At 42.4% G+C, this 24,640-nt stretch overlaps 1 protein-coding gene across 5 annotated transcripts; it reads right to left on the bottom strand.

Annotated features, from left to right (window-relative positions):
* Nucleotides 1-7,412: 7,412 nt before the first annotated feature.
* Nucleotides 7,413-23,800, bottom strand: ZC4H2 (zinc finger C4H2-type containing). 5 transcript variants are annotated; one of them, XR_012662653.1, is made up of 7 exons: nt 23,604-23,800; nt 18,361-18,532; nt 16,913-17,085; nt 16,265-16,427; nt 14,430-15,108; nt 10,758-10,811; nt 7,413-7,630 (listed from the first exon to the last, which is right to left on the bottom strand). XR_012662653.1 is itself a non-coding variant. In XM_075106558.1 (5 exons), the coding sequence occupies exons 1-5, from the start codon at nt 23,759-23,761 to the stop codon at nt 14,995-14,997; spliced, it is 780 nt and encodes a 259-aa protein (XP_074962659.1). In that variant the 5' UTR covers nt 23,762-23,800; the 3' UTR covers nt 10,828-14,994. The 5 variants fall into 5 exon arrangements, 3 of the variants coding, with proteins under 3 accessions (XP_074962659.1, XP_074962661.1, XP_074962660.1); XR_012662652.1 differs by lacking the exons at nt 7,413-7,630; nt 10,758-10,811 and adding an exon at nt 10,828-11,863; XM_075106558.1 differs by lacking the exons at nt 7,413-7,630; nt 10,758-10,811 and having other exon boundaries at nt 10,828-15,108.
* Between the last annotated feature and the right edge of the window lie 840 nt (nt 23,801-24,640).

The raw sequence follows: 24,640 nt of genomic DNA, 5'->3' as shown, positions 1-24,640 counted from the left end.
GAATGCTGCTTGCAAGTGTCACGACTGTGGTGGTCTTGGAAAAACTATAGGCATGTTTGCAAGAAACTGAATGAACTGCCAAATGCCGATATATCTGACTTGGTTCTTTGTGGGGCCAGCTCTAGAATTTCTGTGTTAATTGTAAAATCACAGAATGGGTGACCTGAGCAAACTGAGTGAGAAATGTTACACAAGGATTGTCTTCTCACTGCTCGTGTCCGAGTCCCATATCTGGTATGCATCTTCACCTTTGCGTGTGTGTGAGCAATTAAGGGAAAACTTTTCATTGTGGGAATAAATATGACATAATCGGAGCGATCTATCCAAGTTTCATGCATGTTGTTAGTGCATGCCTTGCCAATGGGACTGGTCCTGGCATTGTGTTCAGATCTTATTTCACAGCCACCAAAAAGTGCTGAACCATAAGAACGGCTTCAGTGCAATAGGGTGTTTTTTGTCCTCAGTTCCAGTACACTCACCTGAAGAAAAGTGATTTCTTGTCTTGTATCCAGAACCCTGGTATACAGGGCTTAGACTGGCTAGATCAGGCTGTCAGTGCATGTGTGGTGCTTCCAGGCCACTGTGCTGTTGCTGATGATTCCTGTCAATGGTTGTGGGGCAAAAGGCATGACAGCTGTGCCAGCTGGTTGGGCAGGCAGTGCACCATGATTTCACCTGACCTCCTGCTCTCGGCAGTCGAGCAGAGCCCTGGCAGTCCATGTCTTCTACAGCTCTCTGTGTAGATGTTGCAGGAGCTGTGTTTGACTGGCTTGTGAGACCCCATTTGGCTTTTGGCTCTGCAGGTCACCTGTGGCCCTGGGTGATTGACAATTTCCTGCCAATTGCTCATGGACTGAGTTTTGTCAAATACATCCTGTATTTCTGAAGGACTGTATAAATATAAATCAGTTTGTTACATGGTAATACTACTCACAGCTCATAGCAGCTTTTTAGATAAAGGAAAAGAATATGCAATTAAGCCGTTCTAAGACCTGCCAAACTTGCAACTGAGAGTTTTGCCATTGCTTTGTGATTGTGAAATGTTGTTTTCTCAGCTCTTTGTGCTGAGAAAGGGGAGCCTTATTTGTGACTTAACAGTAATATAAACTGTATTGTTGTTTCTGAGATGCATTTAGTTGGCTACAGATTTAAGATGAAGCACTTACAACAGTTTCAGCTGATATTTCATGCTGATATTTGAAGACTTTTTTTTTTCTGAGAAGAGAATCCTGAAGGAAGAAATGCTGAAAATGCACATTAGAGAGTTTTCATCGAGGACATGAGACAGTGAGGGCAAATGAATGGCTGACACGTTGAATTACTTTTCTTCCCTCTTTCTATAGGAAATTGTACTGGTAGAGTTAAAGAAACAGGACCCAAACTGTGATGCTACAGTTTATGGCAGTTTTAGATGAGATTGGTGTTCTGTGGCATTTTCATGTTTATTTTGGGCTAATAAGGTGTAGAATTTACTGGTATGCATATGACTTGGAAATCACTGTTACAACTGTTTTAATACATGGTACTTTTCTGGAGAGACAGTTTATGTCAAAACCCTGCTGTCTGTTTTAGAATTAACTGAGCTGCTTGGTTTGGTCACAGAGCTCCCATAAACTTCATTCTTCCTCTGCCCCTCCCCTCCCTACCACAAATAGTATATTGCAAAGTATAAACTGTTCTCTTTGTTTTACCTTTGCAGCACTCATTGCTACAGAGAACAGCAGGAAGTTCTCAGGTAGTTTCTGAGATGGAGGGTGATGTGAAGTCATCTGTGATGGAAGAGCAGCGTTCTCCTCCTTAGAGATCAGTTTTTCCACAGGTGCCTTGGATAGTCTACTGGGAAAACGCATTTATAGAACAAGTTAGATAAATGTCTGTCAGTGTTAGTATAGTTTCTGGTAGCAATGAGTACTAGAGTTTTGCCAGAAAGTTTAGCTTTCACTGGTCTTGTTAAAGCAGACAGCAAGGTTTCCCCTGAGGTATTTTCTTTGCTTCTTAACTTCCTAGGCACAGCGTCAAGCCAGGGAATAGGATTATCTCCTAACTTGTCCAAATTTCACATCAGAATTTTCCAAATAGGTATGTGGCTTTGCGTTACTGTGAAGTACCTCTGTGCCTTACTACCAGAGCAGTGCATGTTTTGAAATTCAGCAGAAGATACGCAATCTCAGACATGTATTGCAGCTTCTTGCCTCTCTTTGTTACTGTAATAGTGACCTGTTCTCTTTGATCAGCATGTTTTGTTTAAGGAGTTACAAACACTTCTCCTGTCTATGTATTTTGTCTTATTACATTACTTTATTGTCCTTGCAGAAATATTTACTTATTATTCTTATCCTTTCTTCCCTTTCCTTTTCTTCTCATCCCCCTCCAATAATTTGTTTTACTTTAACAAGCTCTAATTGTAAGAACTAGCTGAATAAAGCAGTGATTAAAGATAAACTCAGTATCTCTTTATGTGGTTGTAACCCTTTGGAGGAGAAACAAATATCCTACTGTGGTTTCTAACATTTCTGGGAAAACTTTGGGGAAAATACTCATAACATTTTGCATATTTTGTGATTTCCACCTCCCCCCCTTCTCTGAATCATGATTTTGAAAGCTCAGCAAACATTCAAATTAAGAAACAAGTTTTGTCATTTCTAATGAAAATTACCTGATGACATAGATATCAGCAGAATATTTTATTACAGTTCCACAATTAAAATCTTGTTAGTTTTTCTGAATATTGTCACAACATATTTCTGTGTTCAGTTTCCATACATACAGTGCTAATCCAAGTCATTCATGAAAAAGATACTCATGATTTGTAAATTACTTTGGTTTTTTTTTTCTTTATTATTACTGTGTTATCACCATTCCTAGCCAAAGCTATTACATCAAGTTGTAGAACAACTAGGACATGCTGTCTGAAGGTGGAAACAAATTCATGGTAAGGGCTTTTTCGGAGGTGAGGGCTGTGAGGGAGGTTATACCTCACGACAGAGGTTTGGATGTATTTACAAAACACGTTGTTTATAGATGTTGGCAGTTGCTGTCTAATAAATCTCTTTAAAGATTTCAATCTTGGAAAATCTACAGATAGTTTTGTAGTTGTTGCTGTATGTTTGTAGTTGAAATCCACTGTAATAATGTTTTGCCTAATGTTTCCCCACAAACTTGGCACTGCCTTGTCATTTCTTAAGCCATGTCATTGCCCTTTTGTTCCTGTGTCCTAACCATCTTGAACTTGATTCCTGATTTCTGTGGTTTCTTTATTGTGATTTGGCTAACACACTATTCATTTTTGTCTCCTCTTCTGTAGGTGTTGTTTTAGAGCAGAGTTAGAGGATATGCTGGTAGACTGGGGATATAATACAGAATGTGGGAGGTGCCTAGTGAGAGTAGTGGATTACAAGAGATGATGGCATTACATTTTTTTAGGTCCTTTACTTCCAGCACAACTTCTATTTGTTTTCTTAAACATGGACTGTGTGTTGTCTTGGGTTGGTTCTCGTTGTGACTTTTAACAGATCTGGATGAGGGGTGTGTGCAAGGTGGCTTCTTAGGAGTTTGGGGCTGCAGTTTCATTTCTGTTACAGAGCTCAAAGGTAGCAGTTGGAGAAGAACTCAGGTGGTCATTGTGGGACCCTGAGCACCATGTTCAAAACTGCCTCGAATGTGTAGATTAGGAGAGTCTAAATTAAAGGACCATGACCATCCTGGTAAAAATGACTTGCTAGAAAAGCCTACATGTAATGCAGCCAGATCTGACAATCATGGCTTAGCTGGGAAAACTGAAAAGTAATGCCTTAGGTTGTGATTTATTTGCGTGGTGTGTGAGTATCTTAGTTTGCATTCACAGTTCTGCAAGCTCATTATAATTTGACCATTTTCCATGTGTAACCCTCTCTGCTTTAAGAAATTGTTCCGGAATAGTCCTTGTCCTCAAAGTAGAGGGTAAAAAAGGAATGTTGCAAGAAATGGAAATGTGATGGCAGCTGAGAACCTCAGAGGAGTGTAACTTTCAAAGGATAGGCAATGTTGAGCTTTCAGAATAAAGCTAAGAACAGTAGGGGAAGCATAAGGGTGGAACATATGAGACTGTGTACTGTCTAAATGAGTCTAATCATTATGGTTCATTCCCCCTCGTTTGCTGTGTTATCATTTTAGGTGATGACAGACTAGACATAACAAAACTGAAAAGTGAATTGTGTAGAAATTGCAAAACGGTTTGATAGGAAAAGTGGCAGAAGAGACCTGCAGAAAGAGGTTTGCTTTCTTGCATCTATCAGCACAAGCTTTATCCGTGTTTTTCTTAGGCTGCTGTGATTTGCTCGTGCTGTTGCATAGCGAGCAGCCTGGTAACGATTAGGGCTGAGGAAGAAAAAGTAGAAAGTCCTATGGTCCTTCCTGCTCTAGTATCACTTTAGGTGTACACTAAGGTGAACAATACTACTTGTAGTATAAAAGAGTGTTTCACAGTACTGTACGTCATCTGGATATTCTAATAGAATATGTAACTAATGAGTTCAGTAGGGATTTCACTTTGATCTCCAGGATGACTGGCAATCAGCCCTGTGTCCAGACATACATTACAATTAATGAATGTGGATTTTAGTAACTTGCTAAATGCTGACCTATGCTCAAAGTCCAGATTAAGGTACAGATAAGCTATAGTAACAAGCTATGTTGAAAGCTTTAAGGCTTTCTTCAAAGTGTTTTGATTTTCCTTTTTGGTTTATTATACTTGTATGTGTCTCAAATTCCCTTGAAGCTGTTAAACTTCTGTGTTACAATTTAATTCCTGTTTGATAAGCTTTATCTGTTACTAGTTTCTCAAGAATTCACATCCTGGCAGAACTGCATGTATTCAGAGATGTGTATCTCTAAAGGTCGTTTTGATGTGATGGGGCATCAATCAACCTGTATGAAACTACCTCAAATCTATTTGATTTCATTTTTAATTTCTTGCTTTTTTTCTTCCTTGCAGAGTTTCTGTCAGCTACCAAATAAAGACCATGTATCCACTGAGGAGAAGTGATATCTGGTAAACCTGAAAAATCAACTGATCTCTGGTAAACCACAGGCATTTGTTTAAGGTTATGTGTTCAAATCTAATTCCACGCCCAGAGCACGGCACTTCATAGGTATCTAACTCCTTTGTGTAGTATTGTTTTGTGTAGGATGGAGTTAATTTTCTTTGTAGCACCTTGCACGGATCTGTAACTGAAACAGTGTTGATAATATATCAATATTTTAGCTGTTGCTGAACAGTGTGTACAGTGTCAAGGCCTTCCCTGTTTCTCACGCTGCCCCCCACCAGCAAGTAGACTGGGACTTGTACAAGAAGCTGGGAGGGGACGTGATGAGGACAGCTGACCCAAACGGGCCAAAGGGATATTCCCTACCATATGGTATTGTGTGCAGCAATAAAAGCTCGGGAAAGCGAGGGCGAAGGGTGGGGGAAGGTGACTGAGTGCTGGAACAGGTTGCAGAGGGGCCTTGTCTCTTTTGAGATATAGAAAAGTCGTCTGGATATGGTCGTGGGCAACTGGCTCTAGGCCCTTCTTGTGTAGGGGGGCTGAATCAGGTGACTTCGGGAGGTCCCTTCTGTGATCAAATCACCATTCTGTGATTTGATTCTGTGGGTTTATGGCGTTTGTCTTCCCAAGTAAGAGTTACATGTGACTAAGCTATGTGTGTCCTGGAAATGGCTAAACATGGGAGGTAGTGAATGAATTCCTTATTTTGCTTTGCTTGCACACACTGCTTTCCTTCACTTACTAAACTGTCTGTATCTCAACCCACAAATTTTCTCACTTTTACCCTTCCAATTCTTTCCCCCATCCTGCTGAGGTGAGCAGTTGAGTGACTGGCAGCGTGGAGCTTACTGGGGTTAACCCACAAGAAGTGTGGAAGCCACTGTATAGCCGCCCATCTCTGCAGTGGGTTATTGGCAAGAATGCTGGATTTCAACTCCTGACTGCAAACCAGGATTTCTTATACTCAGTTTCAGAATTATAATCTACTTTATAATGCTGCTTTGACATGATTTCTAAGCAAGAATGTAGCACCATAACTATGCAGCGTTGAACGCCAGTAATTTATAGACCAGAGCAGTTGTGCTGCATGTGTTTGATATGCACTTCAGTCTTGCATCAGCGGTTTCAGAAAATTAAACTAGTGGAGAATTCCAGAACTTGTGTATTTAAATAGGCAGTAAATCAAGAAGAATGTGGCTGAATTCCATATGGCTTTTAACTTCTTACTTGTGTTCAGTGCATACTTCCTTTTACTCTTACTCTAGGCTTACACCCAAAGTTCAGTATTTCTGCTGTACTGTATTCCACAAGTAGCGGTTATGTTCAGTCAGACCATGAGACTGTATGCTCTGGAAACAGGCTTCACAGTCAGTCAGTATGTGCTGTGCCCCAGAAGTCCCTGATCACCTGAAGCTGTTGTGCAGAGTATTCCTTCTAGTAGCACACTCTTGTGATCCTCCCCCGACTGGTTTTCTCAATGTGTTGGAAATGTTTCTGGTAAATATTCTGGTAAATAGTTTTCGCCACGTCCTCACTGGTGTCAGATGCCATTATAGCAGGGAGAGACAGCCTACTTACATACAGGCACTACTGTGGCACAGAGAAGGTATGCCTTTGGGGAGGTCATCTGCTCTGGAGTTTCTCTGCTTACTTTAAAGATCGGGTGTTCAGAGCATCATGCACAGCGTGCATTTGTCTTCCTGTTCTTTTACCGAGGTTATCTATGTCCTTCAGTTAGAGGGGGTGGGCAGGCGGGACTGCGTATCTATTTATTTTGCTTTAATATGGCATAAGCCTATAGCCCCAAGCGTAATTTATTTCACTGTTTCCTTTGGCATTAGTAAGAATAACTGAATACTTTTGCGACTGCATGCAGAGTTCTGTGGCTTTCGTGCAGATCGGTTTGACTTACAGCCCCTTGGCTAAGCTTGCCACGCCGTTGGCAGCTCAGCGTGGCGGGGAGTTGCTCGCAGCATTTCCCCAGGTGCCAGGGCTGGGTGCCGTTCGTGTCGTGCCCTGCCACGCCCCACCCGAGGGACGGGTGCCTGTTATGCCCGGTCCCTTATGTTCGGGCAGGTGGGCGCAGCTGGGCTGGGCTGTGATGGTGCTGGGGAGGTTCAGGGGCGGGGGAGGGCACGGGTCGCGTTGTAGTAATGGTCACGGCACTCCCCGCCTCCCCAAAAAAAGAAAAGGCTCCGAGCTGCACACCTGCCCCAGAGTGACCACTGGCACCATATCGACTGCTAGCCTCAGCCCCCAAACCAGCCCCAGACTCCCCATGTAGTTACCTGCTGTCAATTGTAACACTTTGGTTTTATTAATAACAACACTGATTTCTGAAAGGTTTTCTAATGGGTATTACAAGTGATCTGTGTTCCCCCCTCTACCCTCCCCACCCCCCCAGACTAAAATTCTACTTATTTCCTATTGGAGAAGAGGCGTTTTTCAGCATGTTTTGGTGAAACAAGATGACAGGTGGATGGGTAGATAAATGTTTGCTTGCTTGTCCAGTTTTTCTTTCCTTTTCTTCCAAGCCATCTTTCACAATACTGTCTCTGTAACTCTCTAAACGTGTCGGGTCTGGCATAGTATCATACTGCAGCATCCTTAAGGGGAACACGAAGATAAAATTTCAAGCTAAGGAAATAGCCTAAGAAAATAAAAGGGTCAGGAAAAGCCAGAGACAACACTGAAGAACTACAGGAAGTCTCAGCCATGCTGTGGGACACAACATGGGGTTTAGGCACGTCCTTGGGGAAGGAGAAATGTGTTACTCCAGCTGATGGGAAAATGGGCACTATTAATTACGAACTTTAAATCCCAGAAGTGTTGTAAAAGCAGAAGGAACTATAGGTGTCTGGCTCTCTGGCCCAGCAGATCATGGGACACATGTAAAGCTTTAAAAACAAAACAAAGAAACAAAAAGCCCAAGAACACAGGACATGCGAAGCAGTGAACCTAAAGCAAACTATTTAGGCTTCAGTACCAGAACTGTGTAGCTTTGTGTAATGGGGGTTATTCATCAATCACAGTGAAAGCTTTGGAAAAGTGGTCTGAAAGCATCATAGCGCAATTGGTTTCAATATCCTTTTTGCTTTGTTTTGCAGGGTAGTCCTCCAGAGGAGGACACTTGAAGAGAAGCAGCTGGACATACTAACACAGTAGTTTATTTCGGTCATTTTCTTTGAGGCAAGCATCCAAGTACAGGAGACGTATAAAAAAAGGTAACAGCAGGAGTTTAGTTAAGTGCTATCACTCTCTAGGCAGTTAAACGTTGAAAGAAATGTGGGTTAGGTGTTTCTGTTTGAAAGTTTTAGAGGGAGTACTGAGCAAAAGAACCCCAGAAGCTGCTTGGAGCTGTGGCAGAACCAAGTTTGCTCACTGGTTCAAACTTTATAGTTTTTATTATTCTCTGACAAATATGAATGAAAACAAACCAAAGAATGATGGCATGTGTCTGAAAAACAGAGACTGTTTGGGGATCTCCTTAGATAAATTAGGGGTAAAAAGATGGAAATAAGGATGCAGAGGGGCAGTAGTTTTCCCAGAAAATGGACACAGAAATGTGCAGTTTTCATCCACTACTCAGTGCTTCAACACAGATGACTGTACTTGTTTGGCTGAATTAAATGAAGTTTATGTCACGGATGAGACTATGTATTTAATTATGTTTATGTTAAGTGGAATTAATTTTGAAGCGTAAACCATTACCAGTGCAGCTTCAGTCTGTCTGTTTGATCAGAATAGCAAAACAATGGAACGGAGTTAGAGAAAACTTATGTAAGAAATTATTTCTTCTAACTACATGTATGTTAAGTCTGTAATGTGATAGAAGTTTGTGCATTGGGAACAGAAAAAAAAAGCCCTTCTAAAGCTGTTTCCATGCAGAAAATGAGTCTTTAAAATAGCTGTCTGTACAAATTACTATTTTGACTGTAGCTAAAAAAGGCTGTACTTCCAGTATTCTCCTTCCTACCTCATCATGAGCTACTGTGGTCTAATGGATTCAGTTAGTGTTACACAATCGGGACAGTTTTGTCTTGGTGACAAACATATAAAACAGTGCCAATTAAAGGAGGGCAAAGGACAAAGAATTAGGCAGTGGGAAAGAATAAGTAGAAAACTCAAGTACTGCAAGACACTGAAGAACTTTTGTGGGTCACAAATAAGTAGATGTCACTGATCTTTCAGGTTTTTACTGCTTTCTGGGAAAAGGGGGAAGCTGGAGTAAGGTTAGTGAGAGTAAAGGCTGAAGAGCACAATAGTGGGAATTTTTAAGGAGTGGATTTAAGGCTGGGACAAGCTTCTGTGCTGCTTTTTATTTTTCCCCCTCCTTGAAATACATTAGGTGATTTTTAATGCTACACCTAAATATTAGAGTTAGGAAGATCAGGGGTTTGGGAGCTCATTTTACTGCAGGATCTTGCTAAGCTCAGGAGAATATGCTGGAAGCTGATGTCAGTTACAGGGAATATTTCCGGGTTAGTTCTTAGGAAGGTGTGAGTCAGTACGCTCATTCCTTCGAGTTTGAACAATTCAGATGGCAATAAACAAAATGAACAAGCCAAATAATTTCTTTTCTCTTGGAATGGCTGTCACGGTACAAAGGAAGATTAGAGCAGTCGTTAGGTTTTTGTGGTTTATGTGTGTTTTGAAGACAGTACCTACAGGAAAAAAATCACCGTTATATTTAACCAAGCTCAGGTTCTGAACTCTTTGAGGTCTGGGACAGACACTGAATCCAGGTATGCCAATGGACTAGGTTATTTCTCAGAACTCTTTTCATTACCATGCATTAGGTTACTTCCTTTGCTGGCAGTGTACATCACATACAGGCTTTCCTGACAGAGCTGTGTTAGGGAGTGCTCCCATAAGCTCCTCAGTCACCACTGTGCTGGGAGAAGTAACTTCCAGCAAGCAGCAGTGGAAGACATAATCGCCTAATGGCAAAGCAGGACTCTTTGGAAGACAGCTATCCCCTACCTTAAATCAGACAGAGAATTATGTATCTTGCTGCTTTCAGTGTAACTTCAGAAAACAAAACAAAACAGGAGGTTCCTCAGTATATTTAAAGAGCTGTGAAGAATACATCTGGGTTTTGGCCTCTTGGCAATCTAGCACCTGACAGAAGGTGTTGGATATGACTCTCCTCTTTAAACTGTAACCTGTCTGAGCAAGACTTGTTCCCACCAAGGGTGGTTTGTCTTGAATGAGTTTAAATCGCCTGGGAACTAGTTCAGGCTGAACCTCTGTGAGTCGGTCACAAACCAAAATAAGCACGTCAGGCAGAGCTTGCAGTGGTTGAACTGCAGTGGAGGAATACGATTTCCTTGTTATTTTTATGGGTCTGTTTGAGTTTCACAAGTGGACATCTGCAAGTGCAAATTAGGCATTTTTATGCATGCAAACTATCTGGTTCCAGCATTAATAGTCAGTGGTAGCAGGGGATGGGTTTGCTTCAGATGTACCTGGTTTGGGGAATTAGATGCTGTTTCTATGAGGCTTACACAGATGCAGAAATCCTGGAGCTTAAGCACACAGTGGTTAGTGTTCCAGAAATGTGACTGAGAAGTTTGGCTAGGTTAAAACCTGTCTTGCTATCTATTTATCTTTTCTATTTTCTAAAGCTCCTTAGAATGGATAGTTCTTTCCCATATTTATCTCCATAACGTTTCTATGAAGGTATAACAGAATTGTGGCTAACTGCATCCCGTTAAAATTAGAGAGTTTTACTTTTCGGGATACGGCTCCTCAGTAGAATAAGCAAATAACAGATGTGAAAATACTCTGCAAGAAGAAAGCATGACATGAAACAAACATTTATTAAAAAGGACTGTACAGACAAATTAAACAGGGAACACACTGTTACTCCTACTGGGCACAGAAGTAAAATATTTAAAACACAGAAGCCAGTGAAAATGCCAGATATGGCTAAAATACCTAAATGCTAAAATGAAAACCTATGTCGGAGGAGTTGGAAAACTGTAAAATAAAGGAAAGCACTTTTATTTAAAGTGCTAGTAAAGTCTTATTTTCTTGAATAGTCTGCTCTTCAGAATAACACATCAATGGCTATTCTTTAAAAATTAGATCTGTCACTTGAAGCCACTGGCAGGTTCATTCAGTCAGTGTCCTGTTTAGGAAGCTAAAGCTGAATTCAGGAAGTGCAAGTATTAATATTTGGCATACAGTTTCTGTATAGTTAATGGGATCCTTGGCACTAAAGTTTGAACAACTGATCTGCCCTAGCTTGGGTATGAAAATTTCTATAGCACAGCCTTTAGACACAGTAGAGCGTTTGCATCCTTTTAGAATGACCTTAAGGTGGGGGTGGGGCTTGTGTTCTCTTTTTGCCATTTGGTTGCAGAACAGCAGGACTATCCTTTGAGGCAAGTGAACAACCAGGCAAAGACCCTGGAAATTGTCCATAACAAAAGAATCCAGTGATTTTGTTGTTGCTTGAATACCCATTGAAAAGGGAATGACAAAGCCAGAGTTAAACCAGACTTCAGTAATATAAAAGCCTTCTAATCTTTGAGACTGGTCTCTCTGTGGCTATTAAGAGCATTTAACCCAAAATGAGAACGAACTTAAGCCAAGTGAAGAAGTATTCTCAAAGAACCTTAGGTACAAAGGTAGAGGCTATTGTTGATCTATAGAGCAAAAATGCAGTAGACTTGTGGTAAGAACTGTACTTCAGACAGCTTTCTCCTCTGACTAAAAAACAAGAAATCACTATTTCATATTTACCCCTCTAGTTTCTTGAGAAAGGTGCCTGGGGAGAAAAGGGCCCAGGGCTGTCGCAGGAAGAGTTCTTCAGTTAAAATTCTGTAATTAATCTGTGAGAGAAAAGGAGAATACTGGCTCCCTATGAAAGATATTTCTTCCCTCCCTCCCCCCACCTCCAGGATCCCTTAATGCATAATACAGATTTTTGTCTCCTTGAAATAGTTAGAATCATAGAATAACTTAAGTTGGAAGGGACCATCAAGTCCAACTCCCTGCTTCTCACAAGACTACCTAACACAAAACCATGTGACTAAAAGCATTGTCCAGAAGCTTCTTGAACTGTGACACGCTCAGTGCTGTGACTACTTCCTGGGGAGCCTGTTCCTGTGAAGAACCTGTTCCTAAAGTCTATTCTGAAATTCTCCTGACACAGCTTGATTCCATTTCTTTGTCTCCTGGTCACCAGAGAGGAGGTCAGCACCTCCCCCTCCACTGCCCCCTTGAGGAAAGGTGTAGGCTGTGATGAGGGCACCCCTCAGCCTTCTCCAAGCTGAACGAACCAAGTGACCTCGGCCGCTCCTCGGAAGACTTGCCCTCGAGACCAACCTTTCACCATCTTGGTCGCCCTCCTCTGGGCATACTCATAGTTTGATGTCCTTACACTGAGGTGTCCAAAACTGCACTCAGTACTCAAGGCTGCACCAGTGCAGTGTAGAATGGAACAATTGCCTCTCACAGCCAGCTAGATATGCTGTGTTCGATGTACACCAGGACACGGTTGTGTGTGGCTGCCAGGGCACATTGGTGACTCGTGTTCAGTTAGACTCATTCTCAGCAATGCATGCTATGCACATGGGAGGACTTTGTAAAGGATGGGAAAACGGATTTGTAAACGCTAGTACACGATGGATACAAACACAGTATGTCATATTCACTTTTTTCCTTTTTTTAAAAAACAAACCTTGTTAAACACGACAGCACAAGAGACTAGTTTAAAAAAGTAAACATACAAAACTGTCATCCTAAATCAGTAAACAGTGCATCCTTAAGCATACTTCAGTTTAGAACTCTAGAGATCTCCCAGGAAACAAAGGACCTGGTAAAATAACAAGTGAGAGCAGCTATGACTAACCCTATATATTTCAGAACTGTAAGCTGAAGTTTCTACAAATCTATCCTCCTATTTGCACTACTTAATTGCAGACCATTCACCCATTTTCCATTGTGACTACTTCTTATATTTATGTACAGCTCATCAAAGTATGCTGCTCTCATGCACGCGCTTTGAGGGAGTCCATATGCTGTCCTTCAACTCTGTGAGCATTTTCCCTTAAACTCAATAGGAGTTGCTCTGAACTGCGCACACAGCATGTGGTCGCTCTGATATTTAAAACTAGAATCCAGTATTCGTGTTAGGAAACATGCGTACCAAGAGTTAGTGCACTGCTGCAATTTGGAGTGTGGGGTCAGACTATCCTCCATTATTGCTATCTCACAGAGACTGAATGCCAGAATGATTCAGCTAGCAGAATCTGCTCTTCACTTATTTTCAGAGGCATATGGTCCACATTTTTCCTCTGGTGCTGGCGGGTGTTTATTTGGCTATGAAACATTAAAATGGGAGAATACCAACTGACCTTGGCATAAATTATAGGACTATAATCAATAAAATACTCGTGTGCTTTATGGCAGAGTTGGGATATTAATGGCAACATATGTGATTTGGCCAGCAAAATTGATTCATTTGAATTCATACAGTCCCCAGAATTTGGCAAAGTTCTGACCAGAGACTTGGGGCTTCCCTGTTCTTCCTGTTTAACATGCAAAGTTCTCAATATAACCACTATCATAATAGGAGGGGAAAAATCTGGGCTGAAGAGCGAAGAATGTAAGCAGGCAGTCCCTGCCTCGTGAGGTTAGTGAAACGAATATTTAATACTTGAGATCAATTTAGACAACAAAGGTGGTGACAAAACTGGGATTAGAAATCAGTAAATTTTAAGCCCAGGGGCTCACTGCCATCCTCCCCACTGGAGGAACTATTGTTACATGAGGTGAAACAAAGGGAAGACATGGCTATGAGGAGTGGTCTAAAGGATCCTTTAGTCAGGGTTCTTCTGGCACACATACAGAGGAAGAAAAAAAACTGGGCTGAAATAAAGCTTACTTGAAAACAACCTATTAAAAGATACAAAAATAGGAAGTTTTGGTGAGGGAGGACAATGACACCAAAGCCAGGCAGTTCTGGTGAAATACATCATTTTTAGTTGACACTGTCCCTGGTGCACGTTACTCAACTTCCCTGTACTCCGGTCAAGCATATGTCTGCCGAGGGAGATTTTTGGCTGGAGAAATAAGGAATGGAGAATGTGCAGAATGGCTGATGTTGCAGTCTGTGTGCATAGAGATTTGGGGTATTTCATGCGTGTTTCCCACCGAACCACAGTGAGCTGGTTGGCCATACAGCCTGGGAGGTCCACTAATATGGTTCATTTGAGCCTTGTACTTAAGTCAGTAAGTCTTCTGACTGCTGAAAATAATACCATATTAAGATGTTAAAGCATCACAAATTACATAATTTTTAGAAATTCATACACAGCCAGCAACCCGATCCCCCTTCCGAATTGTAAGTCAAGTTTGAGAGAATGGTACAAATTCCAGTAAACCAAAACTCACATGTGTCCTTAACGCACTGATTTCCTGCATAACCAATGTCTTTTTTCCCCCCAAACATCTCCTGTATAAAGAGAGCTCTACTGGTTACCCAAACCTATGCAAGCCTTACTAGCTTGGAAAACAAATTGTTCTTTAGTGAAATAGACAGTCTGCTATTTCAGCACTTCAAATAGTCTCCTGTTACAGGAGAAAACAGAATAATCTTTTAGTAGCATCTGTTTTTAAAAGGAGAACATAAAATATTTGTGGTAATCACATTTGGCCAATAGGAATAGCCTGGCATTTAGGATACTTGCGTAAGGATTCTACTTTGTTTGAGTCCAAAAGATGGAATGATTGAAATGTTAAACTGTAGCACCAGTAATACTTACTTTCCTAAAACCAAATCCTAAGGACTGGAAGGAAATTAAGACAGAACAGGAACATTGTGCTTACGTTGCATTAAATAGAAAAAAATGGGTTGGTCATACTTGAGTCTGCACTTCAGTAAAGTCTGGCCACGTTTGCAGTTCTACCGGAAGAGAACTGGAGCAGGTCACATATTTGCTTGTCAGTCTTCTGGGTTTCATTCGTCCTGTTTCCTCTTGGGCTTTTTGGGATTCCGAGATCGGCTCTTTGCTTTGCAAAGTGGACATATGGGTGCATTCCGATGAATTTGTTGGTGACACGATAAACATGCCTGAAATGCAACATTGCAGCCTCTTGTTACAAACACTGAAGTGGTGCTGTTACGTGGCTTACTGAGTATCATATTCTAAGTTACAGTACAGAAGAAAATAACTAAGGCTTCTTCCCTTCAAAGGCAGACCAATGCTACATCCTATACAGTCCCAGTCTCTGACTGTACAGAAACCTCAGGCCAACTGGATAACTAGAGTATCTCATGGAATTGAAACTGCAGTTCAGCAGACACATGGTTCAGGCGCGTATCAATAACTTCAACATTAAATTCTATTTTGTGTTAAATGTTCCATGTGTTTTAAAGATGTTTACATGTGTAATAGCTCGCTGAGTTAGAGAAGCTACAGTGAAGGCCAACTGTGATGTCACGTAACTCAAGGCAGGAGCAGGTGATTAAATGAATTCTACATATTTAACAGAAGATACAGAACTCTGCCCTTTTGCTCCATACTAAGCCCTCTACCTCGCGTTTGACTGAAGCATATTACCTTCGGAAAGGCTTTTTGATGGTCTAACTCCAGACAGTAAATACGTAACTACAGAGTGTTCCTATGTCAGTTTGCCTCCTTAGTCAGTGAATCTTTGGAACTTGGGTGGGATAAATACCCTTATGGAATTACTTAGCTCTTTTTACTGACTACAGAAGGAGCTGAGTAAAACTGTAATTTAAGTGCCTGTGGTTAGGTTAAATCAATCCATACATTAGTCTTGATTTGAAGATCCCAAGAGGTGCAGAAACAATCACCTTTCCTGGTAATTTGTGTCATCAGTAATTACTCTCCCTCATAAAATATGTGCATTGCTTCTAATATGAATGTTGAGATTAACTCCCAGCTACTAGTTTTAATTTTGCCCAGCATTTTTTTTTCTTATATGCCTTTCTCCCACATGAAACACAAGAGTGTGAATTGCCTACATCTCTGCTGATGGAGATTCTTAAGTCATAAAGGAGTCAAATAATACAGAGCCTTGTCCTTAACCACTGATGAGTGGTGCTACTACTTTAAGTCTGCTGGGTTGCTCTTGATTTGAATCACTGCACGAAAAATCAGAATCAGGACACATCATTTTTCCTTTTCGTAAATATTGATCAACTTTATAAACATAGTATATTCCAACGACAAAAGAAAACCCAGCGCATTCCCTCTCCCAACCTTCATTGGAGGTGGTTGTTGTCTGAAAGTTGCGGTCTGTCTGGTATCTTGTTTCCTAGCCACTTGCAGCTGTTGGGCAGCCGCTGCAGCTGCAGCCAGAGACTCTGGGATGGGAGGCTCCTGTGGTTCTGTCTGCCATTCTGCTTTCTGCTTTTCAAAGTAGCTAGACAAAAGAAAAATAAAAAATATAACCAACTTTTGGAATATTCCATTACTTTGTAAAGGATATTTTGTGTTAAAATATAATGGATCACATTTCCCTATCATGTTCTTCCATTAGAGTCAAATTGCCTACACTTAGACACCACTTGGACTAGTTCACGGAAAGAACTGGTGGTATTTTCCTCTGCAAAAAAAAAGTCTTGCTAGAAAAAGCAGCATATGGTATAAAAATCTAGAGAACCAACCACCCTTGATTTTTTGCATGTCATATGTAGAGTTTGCAGCTTGGAATAATCTAAATTTAACTTCCAACAAATACAGACTGAATGTTGTCAAATACATGTGCTCCCACATCCCTTTTTGTTAACTTTTGTTCTTCATGCTTAACTCAAGTTATTTTTTTCTGCCTACCAACAAAAGTAAAATGACAACCAGTAGAACTGAGAGAAGGTATAAAGCCAGATAGTTTTTGCTTTGGAGACTTACTCAAGGGACAGTTTCTCTTCCTCCTCACATAGATCTGGCAGCCTCTGCAATCCCAGAGTCATCCGCAAAGCATCTACATGCTCCTTCAGGGGTTTGTACTCCTCATGCAAGCGACGAGTAGATTCCAAAAGTTTGTTGAGATCATTCTCAGACTGCTTGATCGTATTCTCCATCTGAAACAGGAGGATGGGCATGCTTTTAAAGAACTGTTCCTTTAATAGCTTTCTGACTAAGAGACTATCAGAAAGAAGAGATTTTTCTCACTTGAGTTGGAAGAGATTGGAGACAATGCAATAGTACAACAAAGAGTTAAGATACTGGGAGGATGGAAACTGGGCAAGGAAGAAGGAACTGAATGTGACACACAAGATGCATTTTCATTTTAAAAAGGTGCACTCAACTTACACGACCGTCCGAACAACAGAAAAAGGAGGTAGACAGGCTACAGAAAAGTCAGCAAGTGAGGAGCTATAAAAACCTCTCAGGGGACATTAAAAAAGAAATTAAAGTAGAATAAACTAATTTTCTGTGTTTCTAAGATACCTGAACACTGATGATTAGAAGTTAAAAAACAAGCTAAGGAAAGGCTCTCGCTTCTCTCTGGTAAATGGGAAAAGCAGCAGAGAAAAAGACAATCTGACAGGCAAAAGAGGGGAGGATGAAACTGAGGTTATGCAGAGGGGAACAGACATTTCAAGTGATAAATAAATTCAGTCTGCACATCCAGTGCATAGCTTGTACTTGCTTATAGTGCGGGAGCTTTTTTCTTCTGATGCAAAGCACATATACCTTCAGAGCTAGAAACCACTGTACGGTCACGTAACATGACATAGAAACTGCAGGTTTAAAAATATATTCCCCATTTAGCCCCTCTAATTGGCTAATCTTCCTTGTTTATAAACTCTTTTTCTCTTACTTGTAGTAATTCCCTTCAGGCTGGTGCTTCTTACTGTTCGGTGGTTCCACTCCGTGACAAAGGTCAGCTCTTACTAAGAACTTCACAAATATCATGTATTTTCCCCAAATCTCTTTTCTTCCAAAAACCTCCAATCAAAAAATCCCACTTAGCTGCCAAAGTTTCTCTTTTTCCAGGTGCTAAATGAGAAAATGCTAACAGGAAGAACAGTTTTCTATGGGACTGCCAGAGCGATGTTTCTGTGGCTACTGGCAAAGTTGTAGCCACAATGGGCTTGGTTATCTGTCCTCTTGGTGCGAATGCTTACTATGCCAACATTACAAAATAGCCTGTCCAACACAGATGGGAAAAAAAACAATTATCCTGCGGTAAATTTGCTTTGCACTCTTTGTAGGATCCTAGGATGGTGTTGTGAAGCCCAGATTATTGAACCAGCGATAGTTCACTGATGTGCACAAGTTCCACAACCTGTGGAATGATTCATATACAACTGTGTCTTAATCAGGCTGTCTGCAGCTGGACTGTTGCGTACCACATTAATATCAGCGTGGATCAGTCGCAGCTCCTCCACGTGGGCCATCTTCTCTTGCAGCAACAGGTCCATTTCCTGTTTGTATTCTTTCAGGTGCCTCTCCTCAGATTCCAGGGCTTCAAATTCTGCTTTCAGTCGTGCCTTTATTTTTTCCATCTGCAAAGTCTTATTCCTGGATCCCAGTGATAATTAAAAATATAGAGAGACAACAGCAAGTCACTGCAACATATTTTTGCAAGGTGTCACTTTGTATGTGAATAGATGGAAGAAGGTAATAGCAGTAATAGACAAGGGTGAGACTAAACAAGTCTGTGGAAGGATGAGGTGCAATGAGAGAAGTGAATTCTAATCCCAGCTCTTTTGCTGAGCTTTTCAGTGTTACAAGAATTATTACGCTGAGTTAAGAAATTAACAGAACATTGTCAGACTTTAACAGTTACTGTAGATTCAGAGAATTTGTACCGATAGAGTTCTACTGCATCAATTAACGCAGATTAAACCCTAGTTCCAAAATAGAGAAATCCAGAAAATCTGGGAGGTTTAGCACAGGATTCTTAGAAATGTAAAATGAATTGGAGGTGAGTATGGTATCATAGACATCGACCAAAACTATGTGGACAGTAATCTGAACTGCTAAAATACTAACTTCAGGTTAAAGAAAATTCCAGAGCAATGACATATCAGAATAGCGAAAACTCAAATAACACTGGCCATCAACATCCCACTTGCAAGTAACTCTGCATTCTCTTGGTTCTTTGCTAAGATCTAGTACCTGTTCCATATTTGTAAGTGTTTCTGCCCATATCCTGCAATCTGATTTTTTTTTTTTTCATTTGTGCCAATCTGTAATTCTATAGCAAAAATGTTTAGGTACTCAGTCCTTATCTCTGTCTTCAAAGCTAATAATCAAAGAGCATGAGACTCTGTCATCAGACAGTCTTAAGCAGCAGAACAGCCTGCTGCTGTTGTGATTTGACATTTGTCCAAGCTGTTGAACAGAACAAACAAACTGTTCTTGTTCCTGCAATTTAGTTAATGAAGAGGCCTGAGTTATTTTTCCTGTACTGGAAGTTAGAATATGATACTGTGTAACCAATGTGTCAACAACACTTCAATGTTTCTAGCGAGAGGCTGCAATGTCACAGTTCAGCCATGTCATCAAGAGTTCCAGGCCTCCTTGTGTGAAACAAACAAAAATGTAGCGTTCCTTGTTAGTCACCTAACACCTAGTACAAATAGATTCATACTGGTTTCCAGGTGCACTACTGATTAACACAGTAGACTTCCTACAGGCATGATGTAAGAGGCAGCTGGGGAAGAAGAGGTTTTAATTCATATTTAAATATCCTATTCCTATCTCAATGCAAAATGGGCTAAGTTTGATTCAAATTCACTGTAAACAGCAAAGCTGACTGTAAAACACAGCCTGTAGATTATAGGAAACTGCCTCTCAGATTAGCAGTGAAATCCCAGAACAGGGATTTCAGCCCAGTCCTAGAACAGGGTGTGTGACTTCCCTTCACACTAGGCCCAGACTTGCTCCCATTGAAGCAAGCAAGACAAGTCTGATGTTTTTAATGGAAGCAGAAGGCACTGAGCCCCCTGCAGGGAGCTCGTCTATCACCTATTTCTAGGAAAGGGAATTCCTAAACCTCTGTGGGCATTTCTTCCTTTTACAAATTGTTTCCATACCCAGACCCCAAGGGCTGTTTCTGAAACTGCTCCCACAGCACTGGGGAATGGGTGGTCTATCTCAGCCTTATTCTACGTCATCCTTGTAAGAATAGGAGACTATATATATATATCTCCTGGGCTTTAATAGAGTTAGCATTTTCTCTCACTCCAACCAAAATTCCCAAAGAAATTTTAAAGCCAGCCTGAGGACTGTTCTTCAGAGTATATGGCAGGCGTCTGTATAGATTCTGTTCTTGCTTTCATTTGACCAAAGTTCATCCTCTGGGAGCTCTGGGATGGGACTGGGCTCTTTTCAGTGGTGCCCAACGCCAGGCCAAGGGGCGACAGGCACAAGTTGGAACAGGGGAAGTTCTGCTTAAATATGAGGAAAACCTTCTTCCCTGTGCGGGTTCCAGAGCAGGGGCACAGGCTGCCCAGGGAGGCTGTGGGGTCCCTTCCCTGGAGACATTCACACCCAGCCTGGACGCGGTCCTGTGCCCCTGCTCTGGGTGTGCCTGCTCACGCAGGGGGTGGGACGGGATGAGGTTCAGAGGGCTCTTCCAGCCCCCGCCATTCTGGGATTCTGTGAAGTCTCATTGTTCTCATTGACTTAAAACATTTATTTAGTAATGGCAGCTTTGATTACTGAAATGGGAGTATTTGTCCCCAATGTCTTCCCTGTTTCCTCTCTTGTATTTATGGCATGCGTTCACCTATGACAATGGAAATAGATCAGTTTCCTCACTGTTACTCCTCACTGGCTGCTATGCTCTGCCAAATTGCTACAACAAATGAGTTGCAGGGGATTGTTTCGGTCCAAATGGTTAGCTTTTGATATTAGGAAAGAAGTGGTGCACACAAATTAGAACTCTTCCTGTTAGCATCAGACAACACGCAGTAATGTTTTAAAACAGAAACCGTAAGTGTGATTTCTAAACTGCCTAATGAATTCTGCCCTCATATTCTTTTTTCTTCCATTTAAGTTCTTGCACTGCATTGATGACAGTAGTTGCTAAGTGCATCCCAAAAGGGCATTAGGCAGTGAAACTAGCATCTGTCATCCCTCAGTTCGCTCTCATTCTCCTTTATCTCCTCCCAGTCAGAACACTGAGGTCCAGTCTTTAGGTATTTGCTTAATTTTATGACTGGGGTTATTTCTGTAGAACTACTTAATGCATACAAATTAGCGTGTGCAAATATGTTTGGATTGTGGGCATATCCACACGTTTACTGACAGCAGTATTCCATTGACTATAAATTATGCATATGTAGCTATAGATATAGATATGGATATAGATACAGGTCTTCAAAATCAGATTCCAGAATCCCTTCAAAAATCCAGCCAAGCTGCCTTTAGTAAGTGATAAAGATCAACTACAGGAATGGGCAATGTGTTTGATTTTGGTTGTGAAGGCTTTTTACCTCTCTGCCTGTAGAATAATGCATGGAATGCAGATTAAAATAAAGCCTGCCAAATCTGTCAAAGTTGTGTGTGTAAATGTAAGAAATTCTCATGTTTATTTTGTAGGAAATTCTCAATAGAATGCAAGCTCATTTTGAAAGATTTGAGGATGAAAAAATCAGGGTTTTTAATCAGATTTTGTAAAAAGTGACTCAAAATTGACATCCATATTGCAAGTAGGATTGATTTTTTGACATTGATTTTGTTTTTCAATTTATAATAGATTCAAGCAACTCTCCTGATACTTCATTGTACACTAAAGCTAGTAACGTCACCTTTACCGTACCTTATGCCTCAAACTAATAGTAAAAACGTCTTAATTACAGTTTATATATCACCTTTGAATATATAATCAGAAAACTAAATGCGCCATGAATTTCCAAATACGGGATGCTACTCTGAAAATGTAATTTATATGAGATATTTAAATTAAGTGTTATAATAATTAGACCACAAACTGTAGTAGGCCATATTTAGATCTGTATTTTGAAACCGAGCCTGCCTAACAGTTGAGTAGAAAAGTATTGTTCTTACTCTGCAAAGTATGTCCCACCTCTTTCTGCAAATAGTTTTGGGATGGTAGATACACAAAAATTTTTGCTTGATCTTTGTTCACCTTTGTGGTATTATGCGAAGAAGGACAAGGCCCATACACTGCTGCCTAATTCACCTCTTCCACGGGTAAAATGTGCTTCTTAGAGGTGCTGCTGCCAGGCAGAAGTCTCTGTGGCCACCTGCACGCACAGCTGGTGCAGTGCCTTTGTCCCCTGCCCTCTCTCCTCTCCTGGATAGCCCCTCTCCAGCTGTTGCTTCCAAAAACGCTTCTCATTGCTCTGGGGTTACCCACCATCAGGGTGCCTCACACCTCCCAGCCACGTCCAGAATCACTGCCCTCGCTTTCTTGGTAACATGTTCTGGCTTTTGGGTGCATGAATTCCTACTAAATATGGACAGCTCGGGCCTTATCTTGAAAATCAACACCCGAAGCCGGAGAGTTAAAACGCCCTACCAAAGCTAAGAAAAAGGCACGCCCCCGACTTGGGCACACACGGGGCCGTGCCTCGTCGTTTAGGAGCCCCCCATTTCAGTGCATCCCGCGATTCCCCGTGCGAAGGACGGTACATACAGGTGCCCGGTGCACGGCGTTGCGCGGAACAGCAGAGCGACGCAACCGCCCGCCTTGCGGCAGGTCCTGGAGGGAACGGCAGGAGGCGGCTGGTGCCGGGGTGTCCCCACGCCGCGCCCCCCGTGACATCTGCCGCAGCGGCGGGCCGGTGGCCGGCAGCAGCAGGTAGGGAGACCTCCGCGGGGTCTCCTCGCCCGCCTCAGCCGCCTTCGGGCAAGCGGGAAGCGGGGCGCAGAGAGGCCGGCTGAGTGCCGGGCAGCCTCGGGCGCCGCTGCTGCGCTCCCAAGCAGGCGCGCGACACCCCCGCGCGCGCAGCCCCCGCGCAGAGCTGATCCCCGGCGCCGGCCGCCCCGCGCCCCCGCGAGCCCCGGGGCCCGCGCGCTGCCCGGCCCGTCCCCGCCGAGCCCCGGGACCCGCGCCCTGCCCGGCTCGGCCGAGCCCCCGCGCAGGCGCGCTGCCCGGCCCGGCCGAGCCCCGGGGCCCGCCGCGCTGCCCGGGCGCCCCTCGGCTTTCGGTGTCGCGCTCGGCTTTTCGTGCCACCCCCTGCCTTCCCCAGCCCGTCAAGGCTCCTGCCGGGGGGCGAGCGGGGCAAAACGGTAGGTTTATGAGAGAGAGCCTCAGGAATCATTCAAAGGGCTTTAAAAAAACCCACCCGCAGCCTGACACCACCCTCCCGGCTGCGTGGGGCTGCTGCGCTCTTCCCACCCACGCACTCTTCCTTCGCGTGTTATCGCTCGGGGCTAATTCTCTGGAAATGCACGACCATTGCCGCCCTTCACTGCGCATTCCAGCGGCAATTCCCGCCAGCAGATGCTCCTTCCCTACTTAGAAAAATATATTTTCACCTTTTATCATAAAGCCCAGCGGTGGTTTTCTTTCCCTCAGTAGCACAATAGCTATTTTCAGATCGATGCAACTCCTCCGCTCCCCCCGAGGGAAAAAGCTGCCTTGTATAACTGATGCGGCACAAAGCAAACATACCTGATCTCCTTGATGCTCTCGAGTTTGCACATAATTTCTTGCTCATCTGCCATGCTTTTCACCCCCGATTTAAACCTCCCGTGAAATGTGCAAACTACCAGGGAGAAAAAAAGAAAAAAACATACAATAGACACAATGTAGTCACCCCCTGCTAGCATATGGTCTCTGAGCCTGTGCGGCAGGCGCTAGTGGGAGCTATGGGACTTAGAGTCCAGCCTCCTATTGCTGCCCAGGCAGATAGACGGCAGAAAGACTACAACACCCACAAGGCTGAGCAGAGCTTTCCTGCCCTTCCGCAACTACATTTTAAATCGGTTTGTCACACCTCATTATGTCAAAGGTTGTTAGGAGTGCGAAAAGAGCAGAAGGCTTCCTCCTGAGACCTGTGCAATATTCAGCATTTCATTAAAATGATCGAATATGCACTAAGAGACTGTTGAATGAGTTCATGATTTTGATTAAAAACTTTTTTGACACAAAGGCATGCTTTAGCCATTGTTACTACCGTGCTGTTCTCTGCTAGATGCTCTGAGTGATGCGACTGTGTCTGGAGTTCAGAAAAGACACATTTTGTTCTTTAGGTTCTTCTTTTTTATTTCTGCTACCAGGCATAGCACTTGTAACTATGGAAAAGTAAAACAGAATGCAAATAAAAGTGTTAGATTGAGGAAAGTGACCATTTGTCTTTCTATGGACGTTCTGGCCAAGAATATCAGAGCAATCAGAGCACTTTACAGAGAATGATGAATAGACTCCCAGTTTCTCCTCAGCCAGGTAATTATTTTCCTTCAGCTTCTGTAACGTACTAAGCACTGTGTTGTAAGTTATGAAGATAACAGTTATATCTCAGGACATTGGAAGGTCTCTTCCAGGATCTGTCCTAAGGGATCCACAGTGTGAATTCACAATCCTTCACCTATATGCCCAAGCATTTACCAGCATTTACCAGCTCTGATGATCATGCTGCGCTGAAGGATCAACACAGAATGACCACTAACCTCAAGGTCCAGACAGTCATTAGGGAAACTGGATTCCGC

The sequence above is a fragment of the Phalacrocorax aristotelis genome, chromosome 11, assembly GCF_949628215.1.
Source record: "Phalacrocorax aristotelis chromosome 11, bGulAri2.1, whole genome shotgun sequence".
NCBI lineage: Eukaryota > Metazoa > Chordata > Aves > Suliformes > Phalacrocoracidae > Phalacrocorax > Phalacrocorax aristotelis.
Note: the sequence above shows the minus strand (reverse complement) of the source record. Positions and strands in the feature narration are given on the sequence as shown.